Source organism: Lepidochelys kempii, chromosome 1, assembly GCF_965140285.1.
Source record: "Lepidochelys kempii isolate rLepKem1 chromosome 1, rLepKem1.hap1, whole genome shotgun sequence".
Lineage (NCBI taxonomy): Eukaryota > Metazoa > Chordata > Testudines > Cheloniidae > Lepidochelys > Lepidochelys kempii.
This window is the reverse complement of record NC_136380.1, coordinates 299,407-316,309: the sequence shown is the minus strand read 5'-3', so window position 1 is coordinate 316,309 and position 16,903 is coordinate 299,407. Positions and strand designations below refer to the sequence as shown.

General features: G+C 65.9%; 2 protein-coding genes across 3 annotated transcripts; one reads left to right on the top strand and one right to left on the bottom strand.

Annotated features, from left to right (window-relative positions):
• The first annotated feature begins 786 nt into the window (after positions 1–786).
• ILK (integrin linked kinase) lies at positions 787–12,714 on the top strand. Of its 2 annotated transcripts, none has more exons than XM_073327124.2 (13): positions 787–861; positions 4,114–4,210; positions 6,444–6,612; positions 7,012–7,107; positions 7,228–7,324; positions 9,143–9,226; positions 9,510–9,595; positions 10,255–10,364; positions 10,435–10,562; positions 11,278–11,399; positions 11,472–11,571; positions 11,695–11,825; positions 11,993–12,714. In XM_073327124.2, exons 2-13 carry the CDS (start codon positions 4,122–4,124, stop codon positions 12,140–12,142), a joined length of 1,362 nt encoding a protein of 453 aa, XP_073183225.2. In that variant the 5' UTR covers positions 787–861; positions 4,114–4,121; the 3' UTR covers positions 12,143–12,714. The 2 variants fall into 2 exon arrangements, with proteins under 2 accessions (XP_073183225.2, XP_073183224.2); XM_073327123.2 differs by having other exon boundaries at positions 812–891.
• Positions 12,715–13,474: 760 nt separating this feature from the next.
• TAF10 (TATA-box binding protein associated factor 10) lies at positions 13,475–16,592 on the bottom strand. Its single transcript, XM_073327129.2, has 5 exons — positions 16,350–16,592; positions 15,426–15,583; positions 14,978–15,042; positions 14,700–14,814; positions 13,475–13,661 (listed from the first exon to the last, which is right to left on the bottom strand). Exons 1-5 carry the CDS (start codon positions 16,531–16,533, stop codon positions 13,572–13,574), a joined length of 612 nt encoding a protein of 203 aa, XP_073183230.1. The 5' UTR covers positions 16,534–16,592; the 3' UTR covers positions 13,475–13,571.
• Positions 16,593–16,903: the final 311 nt, after the last annotated feature.

The window sequence follows — 16,903 nt, the reverse complement described above, 5'->3', positions numbered from 1 at the left end:
CTGCCGGTGCCCCTCACTCCCGACCCGCAGCCCCCGGCTCCCGACCTGCTCCGAGTGACCCTCACGTGGCCGCTCTCGGCGGCTCCCACAGCCCCATAGAGCCGTGGAAACACGCGGCTAGAGCGGCCCCCCGCAGCCAGAAGGCCGGAAGTCCTGAGCTGGGGGCGGGACGGAGCCGGCCCTCCTCCCGCTGGCAGGGCGGGGTTCTGTAGGGGGCGGGACCTGGGGCCGGCGGGGGGGGCGGGATCGGGCCGGGGAGGGGCCGGCGGGGGGGGGCGGGACCTGGGACCGGGAGGGGTCGCCGGGGGGGCGGGATTGGGGCCGGGGAGGGGGGTGGGAGCTGGGGCCGGGGAGGGGCCTGCGGCGGGGTCGGAACCTGGGGCCGGCGGGGGGGCGGGACCTGAGGCCGGGGAGGGGCGCGCGGGGGAGCGGGATCGGGGGGCGGGAGCTGGGGCCAGGGGAGGGGCCGGCGGGGAGAGGATCGGGGCCGGGGAGGGGCCGGCGGGGGGGCGGGATCGGGGCCGGGGAGGGGGCGGGAGCTGGGGCCAGGGAGGGGCCGGCGGGGAGCGGGATCGGGGCCGGCGGGGGGTCGGAACCTGGGGCCGGGGAGGGGGCGGGACCCTGAGGCCGGGGAGGGGCCGGCGGGGGGGCGGAAGGGCCTGGGCCGGCGGGGGGCGGAACCTGGGCCGGCGGGGGGCGGGATCGGGGCCGGCCCCTTGCGTCTCTCCCTGCAAATCCCAGAGCCGCCGCTAGGGGCCGCTACGCTAGGGCCGCTTCCGCGGGCGGGCCGGGCCGGGGCCGTCGCTTCCCCGAGTCGGACTCGGAGCCGCCTGGAGCGCAGTGGCCGGGAGCGGGGCGGGCGTATGTTGGAGGGTGTATCCGTGGGGCCGGGCGAGTAGCGGGGGGGGTGTATCCGTGGGGCCGGCGAGTAGCGGGGGGGGTGTATCCGTGGGGCCGGGCGAGTAGCGGGGGGGGTGTATCCGTGGGGCCGGGCGAGTAGCGGGGGGGGGGTGTATCCGTGGGGCCGGGCGAGTAGCGGCGGGGGGGGAGGGTGTATCCGTGGGGCCGGGCGAGTAGCGGCGGGGGTGTATCCGTGGGGCGGGCGAGTAGCGGCGGGGGTGTATCCGTGGGGCCGGGCGAGTAGGGGGGGGGGGTGTATCCGTGGGGCCGGGCGAGTAGCGGGGGGGGGGTGTATCCGTGGGGCCGGGCGAGTAGCGGGGGGGGGGTGTATCCGTGGGGCCGGGCGAGTAGCGGGGGGGGGGTGTATCCGTGGGCCGGGCGAGTAGCGGGGGGGGGGTGTATCCGTGGGGCCGGGCGAGTAGCGGCGGGGGGGGGAGGGTGTATCCGTGGGGCCGGGCGAGTAGCGGCGGGGTGGGGGGGGTGTATCCGTGGGGCCGGGCGAGTAGCGGCGGGGGGGGGGGAGGGTGTATCCGTGGGGCCGGGCGAGTAGCGGCGGGGGGGGGAGGGGTGTATCCGTGGTGCCGGCGAGTAGCGGCGGGGGGGGAGGGTGTATCCGTGGGGCCGGGCGAGTAGCAGGGGGGGTGTTATCCGTGGGGCCGGCGAGTAGCGGGGGGGGTGTATCCGTGGGGCCGGGCGAGTAGCGGGGGGAGGGTGTATCCGTGGGGCCGGGCGAGTAGCGGCGGGGGGGGGAGGGTGTATCCGTGGGGCTGGGCGAGTAGCGGGCGGGGGGAGGGTGTATCCGTGGGACTGGGCGAGTAGCGGCGGGGGTGGGGGGGGAGGGTGTATCCGTGGGGCCGGGCGAGTAGCGGCGGGGGGGGGGGAGGGTGTATCCGTGGGACTGGCGAGTAGCGGCGGGGGTGGGGGGGGAGGGTGTATCCGTGGGACTGGGCGAGTAGCGGCGGGGGTGGGGGGGAGGGTGTATCCGTGGTGCTGGGCGAGTAGCGGCGGGGGTGGGGGGGAGGGTGTATCCGGTGGGGCCGGGCGAGTAGCGGCGGGGGGGGGGGAGGGTGTATCCGTGGGGACTGGGCGAGTAGCGGCGGGGGTGGGGGGGAGGGTGTATCCGTGGGACTGGGGCGAGTAGCGGCGGGGGTGGGGGGGAGGGTGTATCCGTGGGGCTGGGCGAGTAGCGGCGGGGTGTGGGGGGGGAGGGTGTATCCGTGGGGCTGGGCGAGTAGCGGCGGGGGTGGGGGGGAGGGTGTATCCGTGGGCTGATGCTGCCCCCAGGCAGGCTGGGCCATTTTGAGTTTGCGGGGGGCGGTCAACGAGTCCCTGCCCCATGGATGCAGTGCTGGGAGGAGAGAGTGGGGGACATGGGGCGAGCTGGGGGGGGTCAAGGGGTGAAAGGGGGTATGGCAGGGAAGAGGGGGCCGAGGGCAGCTTGGGCCCTACAGTGGCGCTGGTACACGGAGAGATGGGTTGAGGGGGTTGAGATGGGGGAGTGAGGCCAAGCGGGCCCAGGGCAGAGGGGGGCGTGTGGCGGAGGGGGTCCACGCGAGTGGGGGGGTCCGGTGGGGGGTAGGTGGCAGAGCGTGCCCGGGGAAGCTGGGGGCGTGTGGCAGAGGGGAAGTGGGGGGCGCGTGGTGGAGCAGGCCTGGAAAGGGGGGGAGTGCGGCCAAGTGGGCCTGCGGGGGGGGTGGTAGAGAGGGTGGGGGGAGCTGGAGGCGCACGCAAGAAGGGGAGCCAGCGACATATGGCGGAGCGGAGAGCTTGGGGTGGGGGGCCCATGGCGGAGAGGGGCCCAGCAGAGCAGGGGGCGCGTGCGGAAGGCGAGGGGGGGTGCGCAGCGGAGCGGGCCTGGAAAGTGGGGGGCGCAGCCGAGCGAGCCCACGGGTAGCAAGTGGCAGGTGCATGGTTGAGTGGGCACAGACAGGAGAGTGGGGGGGGGCACAGGGTGAGCTGGGGGCGCATGACCAAACAGCCAGGGTCAGGGGATGAGGCACAGATGGGGCAGGCAGGCTGCAGATCAACAGTGATGGGGCAGGGTGACTGGGTGGGGCTCCAGGCTGTTTATCACGCCCAGGGGATCAGTGACCCAGCACCCCCTGCTCCCCTCTCTCTGGTTCCTGTCCTGTGGGGTATGTGCTCTGTGGGGACAATAAGGCCCCTGGATTCCCCTCTGTCCCCGGCACTCCCTGTGTGTCTGCATTAGAAGCTGCGCCCAGGAGAGGAAAGCAGAGCATCTGTTAGCATTTATTGTGGGGTGCCCCCTTGCTGGGGGCCAGCCCCAGTCACCCCAGCACCGTGCCTGGGCCTGGGGCCAGCAGTGAGTGCAAGAGCAGAGTGCCGTGCCCCCGCACCACTCCCTGCACCCCACGGTTTTAGCTACAGAAGCGCTTTGCTCGCTGACCGTGTCCCTGCAGGGCGGGGTGCCCATCTGCCCTGAAGGCAAGGAGGAGCATGGTCAAGCAATGAAAAGCCGGGTGCCAGGACTCCCTAGGTTCCCTCCCCAGCTCTGGGAGGGCACTGGGGGCTGGATGGGGATCAGGACTCCTGGGTTCTACACTCACTGTGTCCCAGTGCCAGCCACTTGCCCTGTGGCCTTGCCAGGCCTCTTGTGGTTTTGCTGGGAAGGGGGATGGCCACCACAGCAGGGAAGTGTCCCCACACTCTCCCGCCCCCAAGGCCTCACACTTCCTCCCCGGTGGCTGCAAGTGGCTGGCTCTGTGCAGAGATAAGCCTGTGGAAGGAAGCTGCTCACAGTGGGGCTGAGCACAGCCACTCGTGACACCCGTGTCAGCCAGGAACTTCCCCTCCTCCTTGCCAGCCGTTGCACAGAACCTCCCTGGTCCTGCTCTGCTGCACTGAACCAGCGTGAGGCAGAGGAGGGGGCTGCTGGGCCCCCAGCCCCTCACTGGCAGCAACACAAGGGAGGGAGTTGGCTCCTGGGAGAGCCCCAGTGTTCAGGTTGCACAGAGCAGAGGATGGGCTGGGGGGGGCTGGTCCTGCAGAGGTGGGAATGGGGTTGGAGCCTGCAGGATGGGCCGTGAGTCTGGCAGTGCCTGGGGCAGTGCGGGAGGAAGGGGGGTCGGAGCCCAGGGGATGGGCTGCAGGGCCAGGCCTGGTGGGGGGGCAGCAAATGGGCTCAGAGTCCCCTGGGATGGTCCGTGGGGCCCAGCCCCCATCTCTGCTGACGGGGCCCCCTCTCCCTTGCAGGAGCCGGGATGGACGACATCTTCACGCAGTGCCGGGAGGGCAACGCCGTGGCCGTGCGCCTCTGGCTGGACAACACTGAGAACGACCTGAACCAGGGGTGACTGGGGCGGGCGTGGGCACCCCTGCACGGGGGGGGGGCACCCTGCCGGGGAGGGGGCTCAGCTGGGCTACCTGGGGCTGTAAGTGACGCAGCGGCTCAGCTGCCTGCGCCCCACCAGCAGCCTGCGGGAAGGGAGGAATTCAGCGCTCCCGCCGGAGCAGGAAGTTACGACATCGCTAAGGCATGGGCTCAGCAGCACATGCCTGCAGCTGGGGCCGCAGGAGGAGCAGCTGGCTTCTGGCCCCCAGGCATGGGCAGCGCCATTTCTCTGGCCCTGGGGGGCCCTTAGGGGGCTGGGGCCCGAGGGAATCGGCTGTTCTCTTTGTGCCCAAGCCGGAGCGATGGCTCCTGGGCCAGGCAGTAGGCGCAGTGGTCTCCCCTCCTGTGTCCCTGCCTGGTAGCGTTGCTCGCCCCGGGAGCCCAGCCTGGGCCGTTTAGCGTGCAGCTAGTGAGCTGCTGGTGTTGCAAATCCTGCAGGGAAGCGTCTCAGGTCCGTCTGATCCATCTCTGCCCCTGAGCCAGCCCTACCCCATCATCAGAGCTCTGCCTGACCCTGCACACAGGGGCTGCCCCCAAGCTGCTGCCCCCACCGCATCCATCCCACTGCCCCCAGCCTCCCTACACCCCAGGGCTCAGCCCCTCAGGAGCCACTGCTGAGCCAAGTGGGGCAGGTTTTGTTCTGTTGCTCTGTCCCGGGACTCGGTCCCCTTGGAGGGAAGAGCCCAGGGCTGGCTGCTGGGGAGGGGGGGCGTGCTGGCAGGACAGATGCCCAGCAGGGAGGGGCCCAGGGCTGGCATCTGGGGGGGCGCTGGCAGGACAGGTGCCGCAGCAGGGAGGGGCCCAGGGCTGGAAGCCAGGGCGGGGGGTCTGGCAGGACAGGTGCCGCAGCAGGGAGGGGCCCAGGGCTGGAAGCCGGGGCGGGGGGTCTGGCAGGACAGGTGCCGCAGCAGGGAGGGGCCCAGGGCTGAGTGAAGGGGCCTGGGGACAAACACTAGTTCCCCATATGCTCCCTCGTGCAGCTCCACTTTGGCTTGTGCTCCGCCCCGGGAGGGTTGGGAGAGTCCCCCAGCCAGGCACTGGGTCGGGTCGCTCCCTGGCAGATGCCAGCCCCAGGGGCTCCTGAGGGGCTGTGGCGGGTCGGGCAGGGAGCTGCATACCCTGGGTCTGTTCTGTCCCCCCATGCTCCCACCCCTTGGGCTTAGCTGTCACTGTGTTTGAGGGAACACGGGGGTGGGGGGCAGGGCCCTGGGGTCGGTTCTAGTCTGGGCACACGGGGCGGCAGGTGGTATCGGGGCAGGGCCCTGAGCAGGGGCTGGCTTAGGGTGGGGAATGGGGAGCTGCAGGGGAGGTTGTGGAGTGTGGACGGGTCACCAGTGCTGTGTCCCCGGGGGGCAGGCACTCTCTCAGATAGCCAGGTGGGGGAGCCCCCAGAGCTGTGGGCAGGACAGCGTGGGGCTCCTGGGGCTGTGGGGCTGGATTGGGTGGAGGGGGGAGCTCGTGGGGCTGGACTGGGTGGAGGGTGGGGGGGGCTCCCTAAGGCTATGGAGCTGGACATGTTGGGGGAGGCTCCCCCGGGGCTGTGGGGCTGGACTGGTTGGGGAGGGGCTCCCTGGAGCTGGGTGGGGTGGAGAGGGGGAACTCTCTGGGGCTGGACTGGTTGGGGGGCCTTCCTGGGGCTGTGGGACCGGGGCTGGGTGGAGGGCGCACTCCACGGGGGCTGAGCTGGGCGGGGGCTGAGCCAGGCAGGAGAGCTCCCCCCACACCAGAATGGAATCTCCTTTTAAGGTCTGGCCTCCCTCAGCCTCCCTTACTGGCAGGGGGGTGGGGGGATTCCAGGCCGACTCAGCCGGGAGCAGCTGGGACTGGGACAGGGACAGGGCCGCCGGATCCCCCTGTGCTTGGGGGTCGAGAGAGGACTGGAGACAGCCCCCCCAGACCCCTCACTTCCCACAGCCCATTGCCAGGGCTTGGGGTTCCCCAAACTCAGCCTGATTCCCCCCATACTGCCTTGTTACCCCTCCCGTCCTCCTTGATCTGTGACCCCTCCCTCTCTGGTTGCTCCCTGCCACCCAGCCCCACAGGGCATGGGGCTCAGGCCAGCTGGCTCCTGCTCCCCAGCACCCATGCGTGCATGCGCCTTGGGGGTCCCTGAACCAGCCCGGGCAGGGGAGGGGCTGCTGGAGCATGGTGTTGGCCCTGTCCCCCCAGAACTCACCCCCTCCCTCTCCAGGGACGACCACGGGTTCAGCCCCCTGCACTGGGCCTGCCGTGAGGGGCCGCTCCACCGTGGTGGGACATGCTCATCATGCGGGGCGCCCCGCATCAACGTCATGAACCGCGGCGACGACACCCCGCTGCATCTGGCAGCCAGCCATGGGCACCGGGACATTGTGCAGAAGGTAGGGGGTGGTGCTGCCCCCTGCTGAGTCCCACGCTGAGCCCCCCAGCCACCCCTTGTCCCTGTGTGGGGGCTTCCCCTGCCAAGCCCCTCAGCCAGCCCCCCCGCCCCTATGCTGGGGCTCCCCACAGCGAGCACCCCCTATGGGGATAGTTCCCCCGCCCCCACCCTGGTGCCCTGCCCCCTCCCTGCAGCACCCCCTACTGGGAGCATCCACTTTACACTCAGCCCCTGTTTCTCCCCCCTCCTCCCTGTGCCCCTGCTGGCAGCCCCCTCCCCCCAGCCAGTCCCCTGCCCTTTCCCCCAGCGTGGAGAGGCTGGAGCTGGGGTGTCTAGAGGTGGGGGGGGAGCGTGTCCCCGAAGTTCCCCCCAGCTGAGGCTGCTGTCTCTTCCCTCCCAGCTGATCCAGTTCAAGGCAGACATCAACGCAGTAAACGAGCATGGGAACACGCCGCTGCACTACGCCTGCTTCTGGGGGCATGACCAGGTGGCCGAGGTGAGGAGGGCCCATGGGTGGTGGCAGGGTGGCATGGGGGGACTGGGCAGGGGGGCAGAAGATAGGGGTTGGTGGGAGTGGGGGCTGGGCACTAAGTTCTCACCCTGTCCCTGCCCCCAGGACCTGGTGAGCAGCGGGGCCCTCGTCAGCATCTCCAACAAATATGGCGAGATGCCTGTGGATAAGGCCAAGGTACCACTGCGCGAACTGCTGAAAGGTAGGAGCTCCCCCGCCCTGGCAACCACCCATCCCGCCCTGCACCCCCACCCCCTGGTGACCTCCCATCCTGCCCTGCATCCCCTGTCTTGGTGACCCTCCATCCTGCTCTGTACCCCCACCCCTTCGTGACCCCCCCATCCTGCCCTGCACCCCCTGCCTTGGCAACCCCGCATTCCACCCTGCATGCCCACCCCCCCGTGACCCTCCCATCCTGCCCTGCACCCCACCTGCCCTGCACCCCCTGCCCCTGGTGACCCCCCATCCTGCCCTGCACCCCCTGCCTTGCACCCCCTGCCTTGGCAACCCCGCATTCCACCCTGCATGCCACCCCCCCGTGACCCTCCCATCCTGCCCTGCACCCCCTGCCCCTGGTGACCCCCCATCCTGCCCTGCACTCCTCACCCCTGCAACCCCCATCCTGCCCTGCACCCTCACCACCTGGTGACCACCCACCTTGCCCTGCACCTCCAACCTCTGCTCCAATGATCCCCACCCCCCAATCCCTTTGCCCCAACCACACCACCAAGTCACCCCCCCCAACTATCCTGTCTCCAACCTCCCCCCTCGTTCCTGATCCTGCCACCCCCCCACCCCCGTCTTGCCATGCTCCCCCAGCTCTGTTGCTACCCCAGGGCTCTGCTGTATTGCTCTCCAAGAGCATGGTCTGACCTGAGAACAGTACCCAGGCTCAGGGCTTTGTTCTTCCTAGCAGATGCCAGTGCATCCATTCCAAAGTTGGAAGTTTGTTGATCAAAACCCAGAGAGAACAAGAAACCAAAACAAGCCAAACTGACCTTGTGTTTGTTTTGCATAATCAAACCCTGAGTCATTTTGGAGGCAGACTATGTGAGTTTTATTTTACCAGCCACCTGTCTTTGCGAGAAAGGAAGAGGTTAATTTTACTCTGTCCTGCTCTGCGAAGGGATCCACTTCTCCTGTTTGTTAGAAACAGACCCAGCGTGGAGAAGAAAGGATAGAAAAGGTGGGGGCATACAGCTTTCGCTGCGGTTCGTGGAACACTGGGCGGCTGTTAGATGCTTTGGGATGGCAGGTTAGAAGGGCCCACTAGGATTTGTTGGGTCTAACCCATCCCAGACAGCTGGCTCCAGCCTCCTTTGGAAACCTCCAGCCAAGGAGCTTCCATGACCTCCCAAGGCATCTATAAGACCAGTAGGACAATGGAACAGTGAGGAAGTGGCTCCTGACTACGACCCATGTAGCTCTGGACCCTGGCTCGTGCAAGGAATGTCGCTCAGCTGGATCATTTCTCCTCAGGCAGGGCAGGGCTGTCTCATCTCCCTGGGCTGATGTGTGCTGTACAGTTGATTTCAGGATCCAGTGAAAAGCAAGAAAGGGATGGGGGGCAGAAAGTAACACAAGGGTGGGAGACAGAACGGCTCTTACATGCCTCTGACAATCAAAGAGGTCCAGTGAGGGCTGGCCAGGGAGCAGGAATGAGCAGCTGAGAATTTTTTCATACCCCAGTGGAGACGGCAAAGGGCCAGCATAGTCCAGCTTATTATTTCGTCCACCAGTTAAACCCACCTCTGTGCGGCTGGACTTGACGTAGGGAGCTTCTTTCCCACGTTAAGGGCACCTCACGGCCCTTGAGCCATGTCAGCTTGGCCTCTGCCTGGCCCAGCGCAGACTGGGTGCTGCTCTGGCATCTGGTTTCACAGTCTGTAGGAAAACTGCTTGACCAATTTGCTGCAGTTAGTTCCCCAGCAGGCAAAAATTACCGGTCACAAGAGCCCTCAGGTTCAGTTCTGGCTGCTCCACCCCAGCCCCCTAGTGCTGAGTGTCTCCATCTCCCCAGAGCGTGCAGAGAAGCTGGGCCAGAACCTGACCAAGATCCCCTACAAGGACACCTTCTGGAAGGGCACCACCCGCACGCGGCCCCGTAAGGACCTGGGCCCTGGCTGGGATTGGGGAGGAACGTGTGGGTGTCTCCCAGGAGGCTGCTTGGGGCACCTCCAGTGGGTTTGCGTAGGGGGAGGAGGGCAAAGTCTCTCCATCAGGGAGGGAGCCTCAGGGTGGGGGAGACTGAATGTGGGCAGTTGATTCGTATTGTGGGGATCCCCCAGCTCCTCCCCCCCTCACTCTTCTTGGCACAGAGAATGGCAGGGGGAGGGCTGCATGCAGGGATCCCTGGGGTGTGACAGTGTCTCCCTTTCTCATGGCAGGAAACGGGACCCTGAACAAACTGGCAGGCATAGACTTCAAGCAGCTGAGCCTGGGTCACAAACTCAACGAGAACCAGTCAGGAGAGGTGGGCGGGAGCCTCTGCAGTGGGCCCCGGGGCGGGGCATAGGAGACTCTCTAGGCAGCCACAGCAGGGGGGCCTGGCCAGGGGGAGGGGGCCAGACCCACAGTGGGGATGCTCCCTGCGCAGGTCCCTGGTGCAGCATGGATGCTGTTGGGCCTGGGACCAGCCCTCAGCATCTCATTGCCCAACTCCCCTCGGGGCCATGGGGTAGGAGCCCTTCCCTGCCTCCCTCGGGGGTGGGAGAGGAGACTCCATTAACAAATGGGACATGGCCGCTGCCAGTGTGGGGGTGGGGCATGTAAGTACCTACCAGTCAGGCTGTGTCCCTGCCCCCTGGCTAACCCTGACCAGCCTTAGTCCCCAACTACCCCGGTCTGCTGTCCCCCGGCTCACCCCAGCCTCTGAGCCCACCCTTAGTCCCCCAGATAACCCCGTCCCCTGTTCCGTCCCTGCTCTCCCCCAGCTCTGCCCTGCCCTCCGGCTCCCCGCATCCCTGACTGATACCCCGGCTGACCCTGTCTCATCCCTTCTCTGTCCCTACCTCCCCCCATCCAGGCTCTTCCCTGGCTCTCCCCACCCTGCCCCCAGCTGACCCTGTCTGGTCTCTGCTCTGTCCCCAGCTCCACCCCACCCCCAGCTGACTCTGTTCTGTCCCCCTGCAGCTGTGGAAGGGGCGCTGGCAGGGCAATGACATCGTTATCAAAGTGATGAAAATTCGGGACTGGACAACGCGGAAAAGCCGAGACTTCAATGAGGAGCATCCCAAGCTCCGGTAGGTGCTGGGGAGCCTGGGGCTGGCAGGGGCGGGGAGCCCACTGTTCTCACATTCCTCTCTCTTCCAGGATCTTCTCACACCCCAATGTTCTGCCGGTGCTAGGGGCCTGCCAGTCGCCCCCTGCCCCCCACCCCATCATCATCACGCACTGGATGCCCTACGGCTCCCTCTACAATGTCTTACACGAGGGGACGAGTGAGTGTCAGGGCAGGGAACGCGGGGAGAGGAAGTGCTAATGAAAATCGCTACTGGGGGCAGGGGGACAACTTTGGTACTAGAACTGGCCCAGAATTCACCCCTGGGGCCTGTCCTACCTGGTCCTCAGTGCTGGGGGTGGGGGAAGAGTCGTAGCCCATGATACACTTGCCTTATCCAGGCCCAGCCTCCGGCGCCTCACCCTGTGTTCTACACACACAGCACAGACATGCCCCCAGGGCCGTCCTTAGCCATACGCAAAGTATGCAGCTGTGTAGGGCACCAGGAAATTTGGGGCACCACATTTCCTGGTGCCCTGCGCAGCAGCATGCTGCTCCAGCCCCCGCCCCTGCTCCGCCCCCCACTCATAACTCTGCAGTAGGACAGGGCCTGCACTCACTGGCAGCGGGAAGTACAGCAACCCGGCCCCAGCCGCACTGCCGGTGAGTGCTGAGGGGTGGTTCCCCCCATTCCCCAAACCAGCCCAGCCCCATGCTCCCACGGAGTCCAGGGGCCAACACCCCGCTCTCCCCTCACAGAGGTCTGCCAGCACCCCAGAATAGCTAGGGATGGCCCTGCATGCCCCCCTCCCATTCGCCACCTTCCCCAGCACCAGCCTCAGTCCTGTATCCGCTCCCCTTGTCCATCTGTCTGTCCGTCCATCGCCAGCCCCACATCCCACCCCCCAGCGCTGATGCTCACTGTCTCCCTGCAGACTTTGTGGTGGATCAGATGCAAGCAGTGAAGTTTGCTCTGGACATTGCCCGGGGCATGGCCTTCCTGCACACGCTGGAGCCCCTCATCCCACGCCACAATCTCAACAGCCGCAGCATCATGGTGAGTGCAGAGGGACGGGGCTCTTAGCACTTCGGGGGCCAGGCTGCTGGCTGACCACCTCTCTCCCCGCAGATTGACGAGGACATGACAGCGCGTATCAGCATGGCTGATGTGAAGTTCTCCTTCCAGTGCCCAGGCAGGATGTATGCCCCAGCCTGGGTGGCGCCTGAGGGTGAGTGCCAAGCACCTGTGGGGGTAGCCGGGGGCTGCTGTCTCCTTGTGCTGCCCCTTCCTGAGGTGCGTGCTCCCGACCCCTCCCCCCATGCTCATCGCTCCCCCGCTGGCTCCCCTGCAGCACTGCAGAAGAAGCCCGAGGACATCAACCGGCGCTCAGCTGACATGTGGAGCTTTGCGGTGCTGCTGTGGGAGCTGGTGACCCGTGAGGTGCCCTTCGCAGACCTGTCCAACATGGAGATTGGCATGAAGGTGAGTGGGAAGGCAGGGCCCGGCCCTCCGACGTTTACTGGAAAGGCTGGGGTGTCTGACAGGCCCAGCTCCTCATGTCGCCCACGGGGAGTGGGTGGGAAGGATCCAGCAGGGGGCTGTGGCCTTGGTGCATGCCTGTCCCCAGCTCTCATCCTGCTTGCCCCCAGGTGGCCCTGGAGGGGCTGCGCCCGACCATCCCGCCTGGCATCTCCCCCCACATCTGCAAGCTGATGAAGATCTGTATGAATGAGGACCCTGCGAAACGGCCCAAATTCGACATGATCGTCCCCATTCTGGAGAAGATGCAGGAGAAATAGGGGCCAGGCCCCCTGCTGCTTGCTGCTGCCCCCTCCAAGTGCCTTCAGGAGGTGCCCCGCCCTTCCCAGCAGGCGGTGCTGGTGCTTTCCCAGTCCCCGCAAACCTGAGCCGGCCACAGACCCATGGTACGGATGGTGCTATCTCCCCTGGAGCTACCCTGCAAGCTTCCTGCTCCAGACACCAACCCTGAGGCTTCCAGGACCCACTGCACAGCAGCCACCTCCATCCTCCCCCACAGCTGTGGGTACAGGCTGGCCTTAAGGCCTGGCCTGAGCCAGCACCTGCTAAGGGGTGAGGGTGGCTTTTACTAGCCGCAGGGCTAGGGTCAGGCCTTGGAGCCACCCAGCACCTTATGCCTCTCCTCGCTCTCACGGGCCCAGAACAATGCCCCACCCCTCTTTATATTATATATAAATTACCCCTGTCCCCGTGGTCTCCCCCTAGGACAGGGCCTCACTTGTCTGCCTGCACCTAGTGCTGCTCTGGCTTTGTGCTTCACCTTTTTAAGTCATTTCCAGCCAGGCCACACAGAAGAGCTGCCAGCATCTGAAATAAACATTTGTTATGAAAACTGGCCCTGTGTCACTCACCTGGCGACAACACTGTTCCCAAAGAGAAGCTCTAGGAGTTCTTGGGGGAAGGGCTCAGGCCTGTTAGAGAGGGGGTCAGGCTAGTGATCACAATGGGCCTGTCTGGCCTTGGCTAGGGGGACACATGACTAGGGAAGGATCACAGGCCAGGGAGCTCAGCAGGAGTTTTAAGGAGGAGCTGGGCTCTTGCCGCACCATGAACCTCGAGCACTGCTTACCCTTGTGGGCCATGGGAGCACCTAGCCATGCACACAGCTCGCACAACCCTTTCCCCACTACGGGGTGGGGCCAGCCCCTCATTCCACATACCCGGCGCCAAGCAATGCAGGGCATGGGGAGCCCCCAAAGTTCAGCCACTTGGCCTGCAGGCCCACAACAGCAGCACCATCTGTAGGATCCAGAGGTCAAGTGCACCCACCTCCCAGTCCCAGCCCAAGGCCACCCCCAGTTGAACACGCCCAGTTGCTGCCCCCAAGTGTTAGACACAGAACCCAAGGGGGGGGGGGGGGGGGGAGTTCTCCAGCCCACTACCCTCCCCCCACCAGTGTGTGGGGATGAGGTTAGCTCCCTGCATTGACATACAGCACCTGCACAAGCAGCCCCCCCACAGGCCCAGTGAATGGCATATCCATTCCCAGAGCAGAGCCTGAGGGCTGTTCCCCTGACACCAACCCCTGGGCCAGGGCAGGGCATTATCACTGCCAGAGGAAGCAAAAAGCCCCTCACACACAAACCACCAGCCAAAATCAACTGTTTAATAACAGACCAGAGAAGAGCTCCTGCTTTCACCCAACGAGGGGCCAGGCCCAAGGTATGGCCTGCAGGCTCAGTTCAGGCACTAGGTGAAATAGTGCGGCTTCTTCACGTTGATGCCATACTCTGCAAGCGCCGGCATCAGGTCCTCCATGGTCAGTGTGTACTTCTTATCCTGTAGGGACAGGAGGCAGGGTCAGCAAAAGTAGGGGAGCTGCTGCCAGGTACCCTCACCCTCCCCAACCTTGTCTCTCCTTGGAGAAGGTATCGCTTTTATTGGACCACCTTCTGTTGGAGAGAGACAAGCTATCCAGGTTACACAGAGCTCAACAGCTCTAACAGTGACCTTTACTTCCTGAGCAAAGGCAAGAAACAGCACATCGTCCCCAGAGATCTCAGTGGCTAGACCCCTCTGACCACTACCTACAGCTCTGCAGCTGGACTTCAGAAAGCCTAAGGAACCACACACTCCAACAAGAAATCACCACGTGCTCCCACACACTGGAAGAAAGTGAGTCAGGAAAGTTACCTGGAAATCATGCAAGAAATCCAAACCAGCCTGATGACAGCCATTTAACATGAACTCCAAGTGTCACGGCTAAATACAAGCTTTGCTTGGTTTGGATTTCCCAGACCTGAAGAAGAGCTCTGTGGAAGCTCGACTCTCTCATCAACAGGAGCTGGTCCAATAAAAAACCTTACCTCTCTAATATCTTTGTCTCTCTAATATCCTGGGACCAACACTGCATACTAGAAAGAAGAGTTTTTCCAGGCCCTTGGCCATTCCTGGTGCCCTTTTCTGAGCCCCTCTCGTTCCGCCCTACCCTGTGGGAGACAGGGTACCAGTCCAGCAGCATCCAGAGGGGGCCACATCACAGCTTGTTTCAAAGGCATTAGAATATTCTCCATCCTATTCCTTATACAGCTGAACATGGTTTGCTTGTTTTGCCTGCAGTTGTACACGAAGCAGAGGTCTCCATTCCACTGCCTGCACTGACACCCAGCTCCCTTCCCTGAGCCAATACAATTTAAACCCTGTGAGGTGTACTGTTCTCCAGTGGCTTTACTCTGCATTTAACCCTGCTGAATTTAATTTGGCCACCACTGTGGGAGGGCCTTGCGCCCAAGCCAGAGGAACAGCCCCCCTGGGACAGGGTCATACCCAGCCCTGCTGACTGTCCCCTCACATCCCCTTCCCAGGGCAGACCCTCACCTTACTCTTGTTGCGGGAGCTGCCAGAAGCTGTGCCCTTCATCTTGCAGTGCTGCAGGGCATCGTTGGCAATATCTGAAATAAACTTCTGGGCAGCCAGTGAGATGAGTCGAATGCTGCAGTCAGAGAAAGCAACGGAGCAGCCTGAGACAGAACACCGAGCATAAGCAGCCAGGGCTGAGGAGTGTCTGCTGGACCCCACAACACAAAGACCTGACACAGGGGGTCTCCTACTCAGGGTGGTTGGGGATTTTCCAAATAGAACCATGCATCACTTACATGCGTGGATCGGAGGCCTCAAATCCAGCTCTGTTGAGGTAGTAGCCTGTGACAGCATCTGGGATCTGGGAAGACAGGAAAGCATTAAAAGGGACCAGCTTTTAGCTACCTCCCACCCCTTGCCCTAAACCATTCACACAGTGGCACTAACAAGGCTCAAAGAAAAGGAGTATTTGGGGCACCTTAGAGACTAACACATTTATTGGAGCATAACTTTTCGTGAGCTATAGCTCAGTTCAGCTGTAGCTCACGAAAGCTCATGCGCCAATAAATGTGTTAGTCTCTAAGGTGCCACAAGTCCTCCTGTTCTTTTTGCGAATACAGACTAACACGGCTCAAACACCCAATCCCCAGACCCAGACTGAGAATAGAACCCAGGAGTCCTGGATCCCACCCCCCTCCAGAGCCAGGGATGGCACCCAGGAGTCCTAGCTCCCAGAGCCCCTACCGTGGGGGTATAGTCCTCCAGCTGCATCAGGAAGTCTACCAGGGGAGTGGTGGAGACGACGGGTTTGACATCTCCGTTGGCCGCGCTGGGGGGCACGTAGACCCCGTTTGCCATGGGCCCGTCGGAGGCAGCTGCAGCCACCACTGTGGAGATGGGCCCTGAGAGATACACACACAGGTCAGGGCTAGCCAGGGACAAGCAGCAGCACCCCGCGCCCCTCCCCACACCGGGACCCGACCCCTCGGGAGCCCCCCCGCCGGGCCCCTCCCGCCCGGGGATCGCCCCCAGGCCCCCCCTTGGCCCCCCGCGCCCCGCCAGGCCCCTCCCCCTCGGGAGCCCGGTCCCCGCCCCCTCTCACCGGGCCCCCCCTCGGTCCCCCGCCCGCCAGAGTCCCCCCCCCGCGCCCCACCCCCCAGAGTCCCCCCCCGCCAGGCCCCTCCCCCTCGGGAGCCCGGTCCCTGCCCCCTCTCACCGGGCCCCCCCTCGGCCCCCCGCGCCCCGCCAGGCCCCTCCCCCTCGGGAGCCCGGTCCCCGCCCCCTCTCATCGGGCCCCCCCTCGGTCCCCCGCCCGCCAGAGTCCCCCCCCCGCGCCCCACCCCCCAGAGTCCCCCCCCGCCAGGCCCCTCCCCCTCGGGAGCCCGGTCCCCGCCCCCTCTCACCGGGCCCCCCCTCGGTCCCCCGCCCGCCAGAGTCCCCCCCCGCCAGGCCCCTCCCCCTCGGGAGCCCGGTCCCTGCCCCCTCTCACCGGGCCCCCCTCGGCCCCCCGCGCCCCGCCAGGCCCCTCCCCCTCGGGAGCCCGGTCCCTGCCCCCTCTCACCGGGCCCCCCCTCGGCCCCCCGCCGCCCGCCAGAGTCCCCCCCCGCCAGGCCCCTCCCCCTCGGGAGCCCGGTCCCCCCTCGGCCCCCCGCCAGAGTCCCCCCTCACCGGGCCCCCGGCCGCCGGGCCCCCCCTCGGCCCCCCGCGCCCCGCCCCCCGCCGGCACAGGAGGCCCCGGGGCCGCGCTGCCCGCGGCGGCCGGGCTGGGTTTGCTCTCGCCGGCCGGGAGCGGGGCCGGGGCGGGGGGCGCCGGGGCCGCGGGGGCGGGGTCAGGCTCCGCGCTGCCGCTCATGGCGGGGCCGGGCGGGGTTCGCGCGCCTCCCTGCCTGCGCCGGGTGCGTAGCGCTACGTGCTTTGCGCAGCGTTGCCGCCTGGATTGGCCAAAGGAGCTGTCACACAAAGCAACTCCCGCCCTGCTGCTCTCTGATTGGAGAACGCGGGTTCCGCTCCCGCCCGCTCTCGAGCCGGGAGCAGAGCGGCGCCCGGCGGAACCATAGAGTCGCGGGGACCCGCCTTACATGGCGCCGCAGCCGGGCGGCCCCCACGTGACGCAGACCGGAAGTGCATCGGGGGTCCGGGGCGCCGTGTCCGGGGGCTGGGGCGCTGTTCCGGGTGGGGGCAGGGGCAGGATGCTCTGTTCCGGGGGGGGGGGGGAGGGGAGC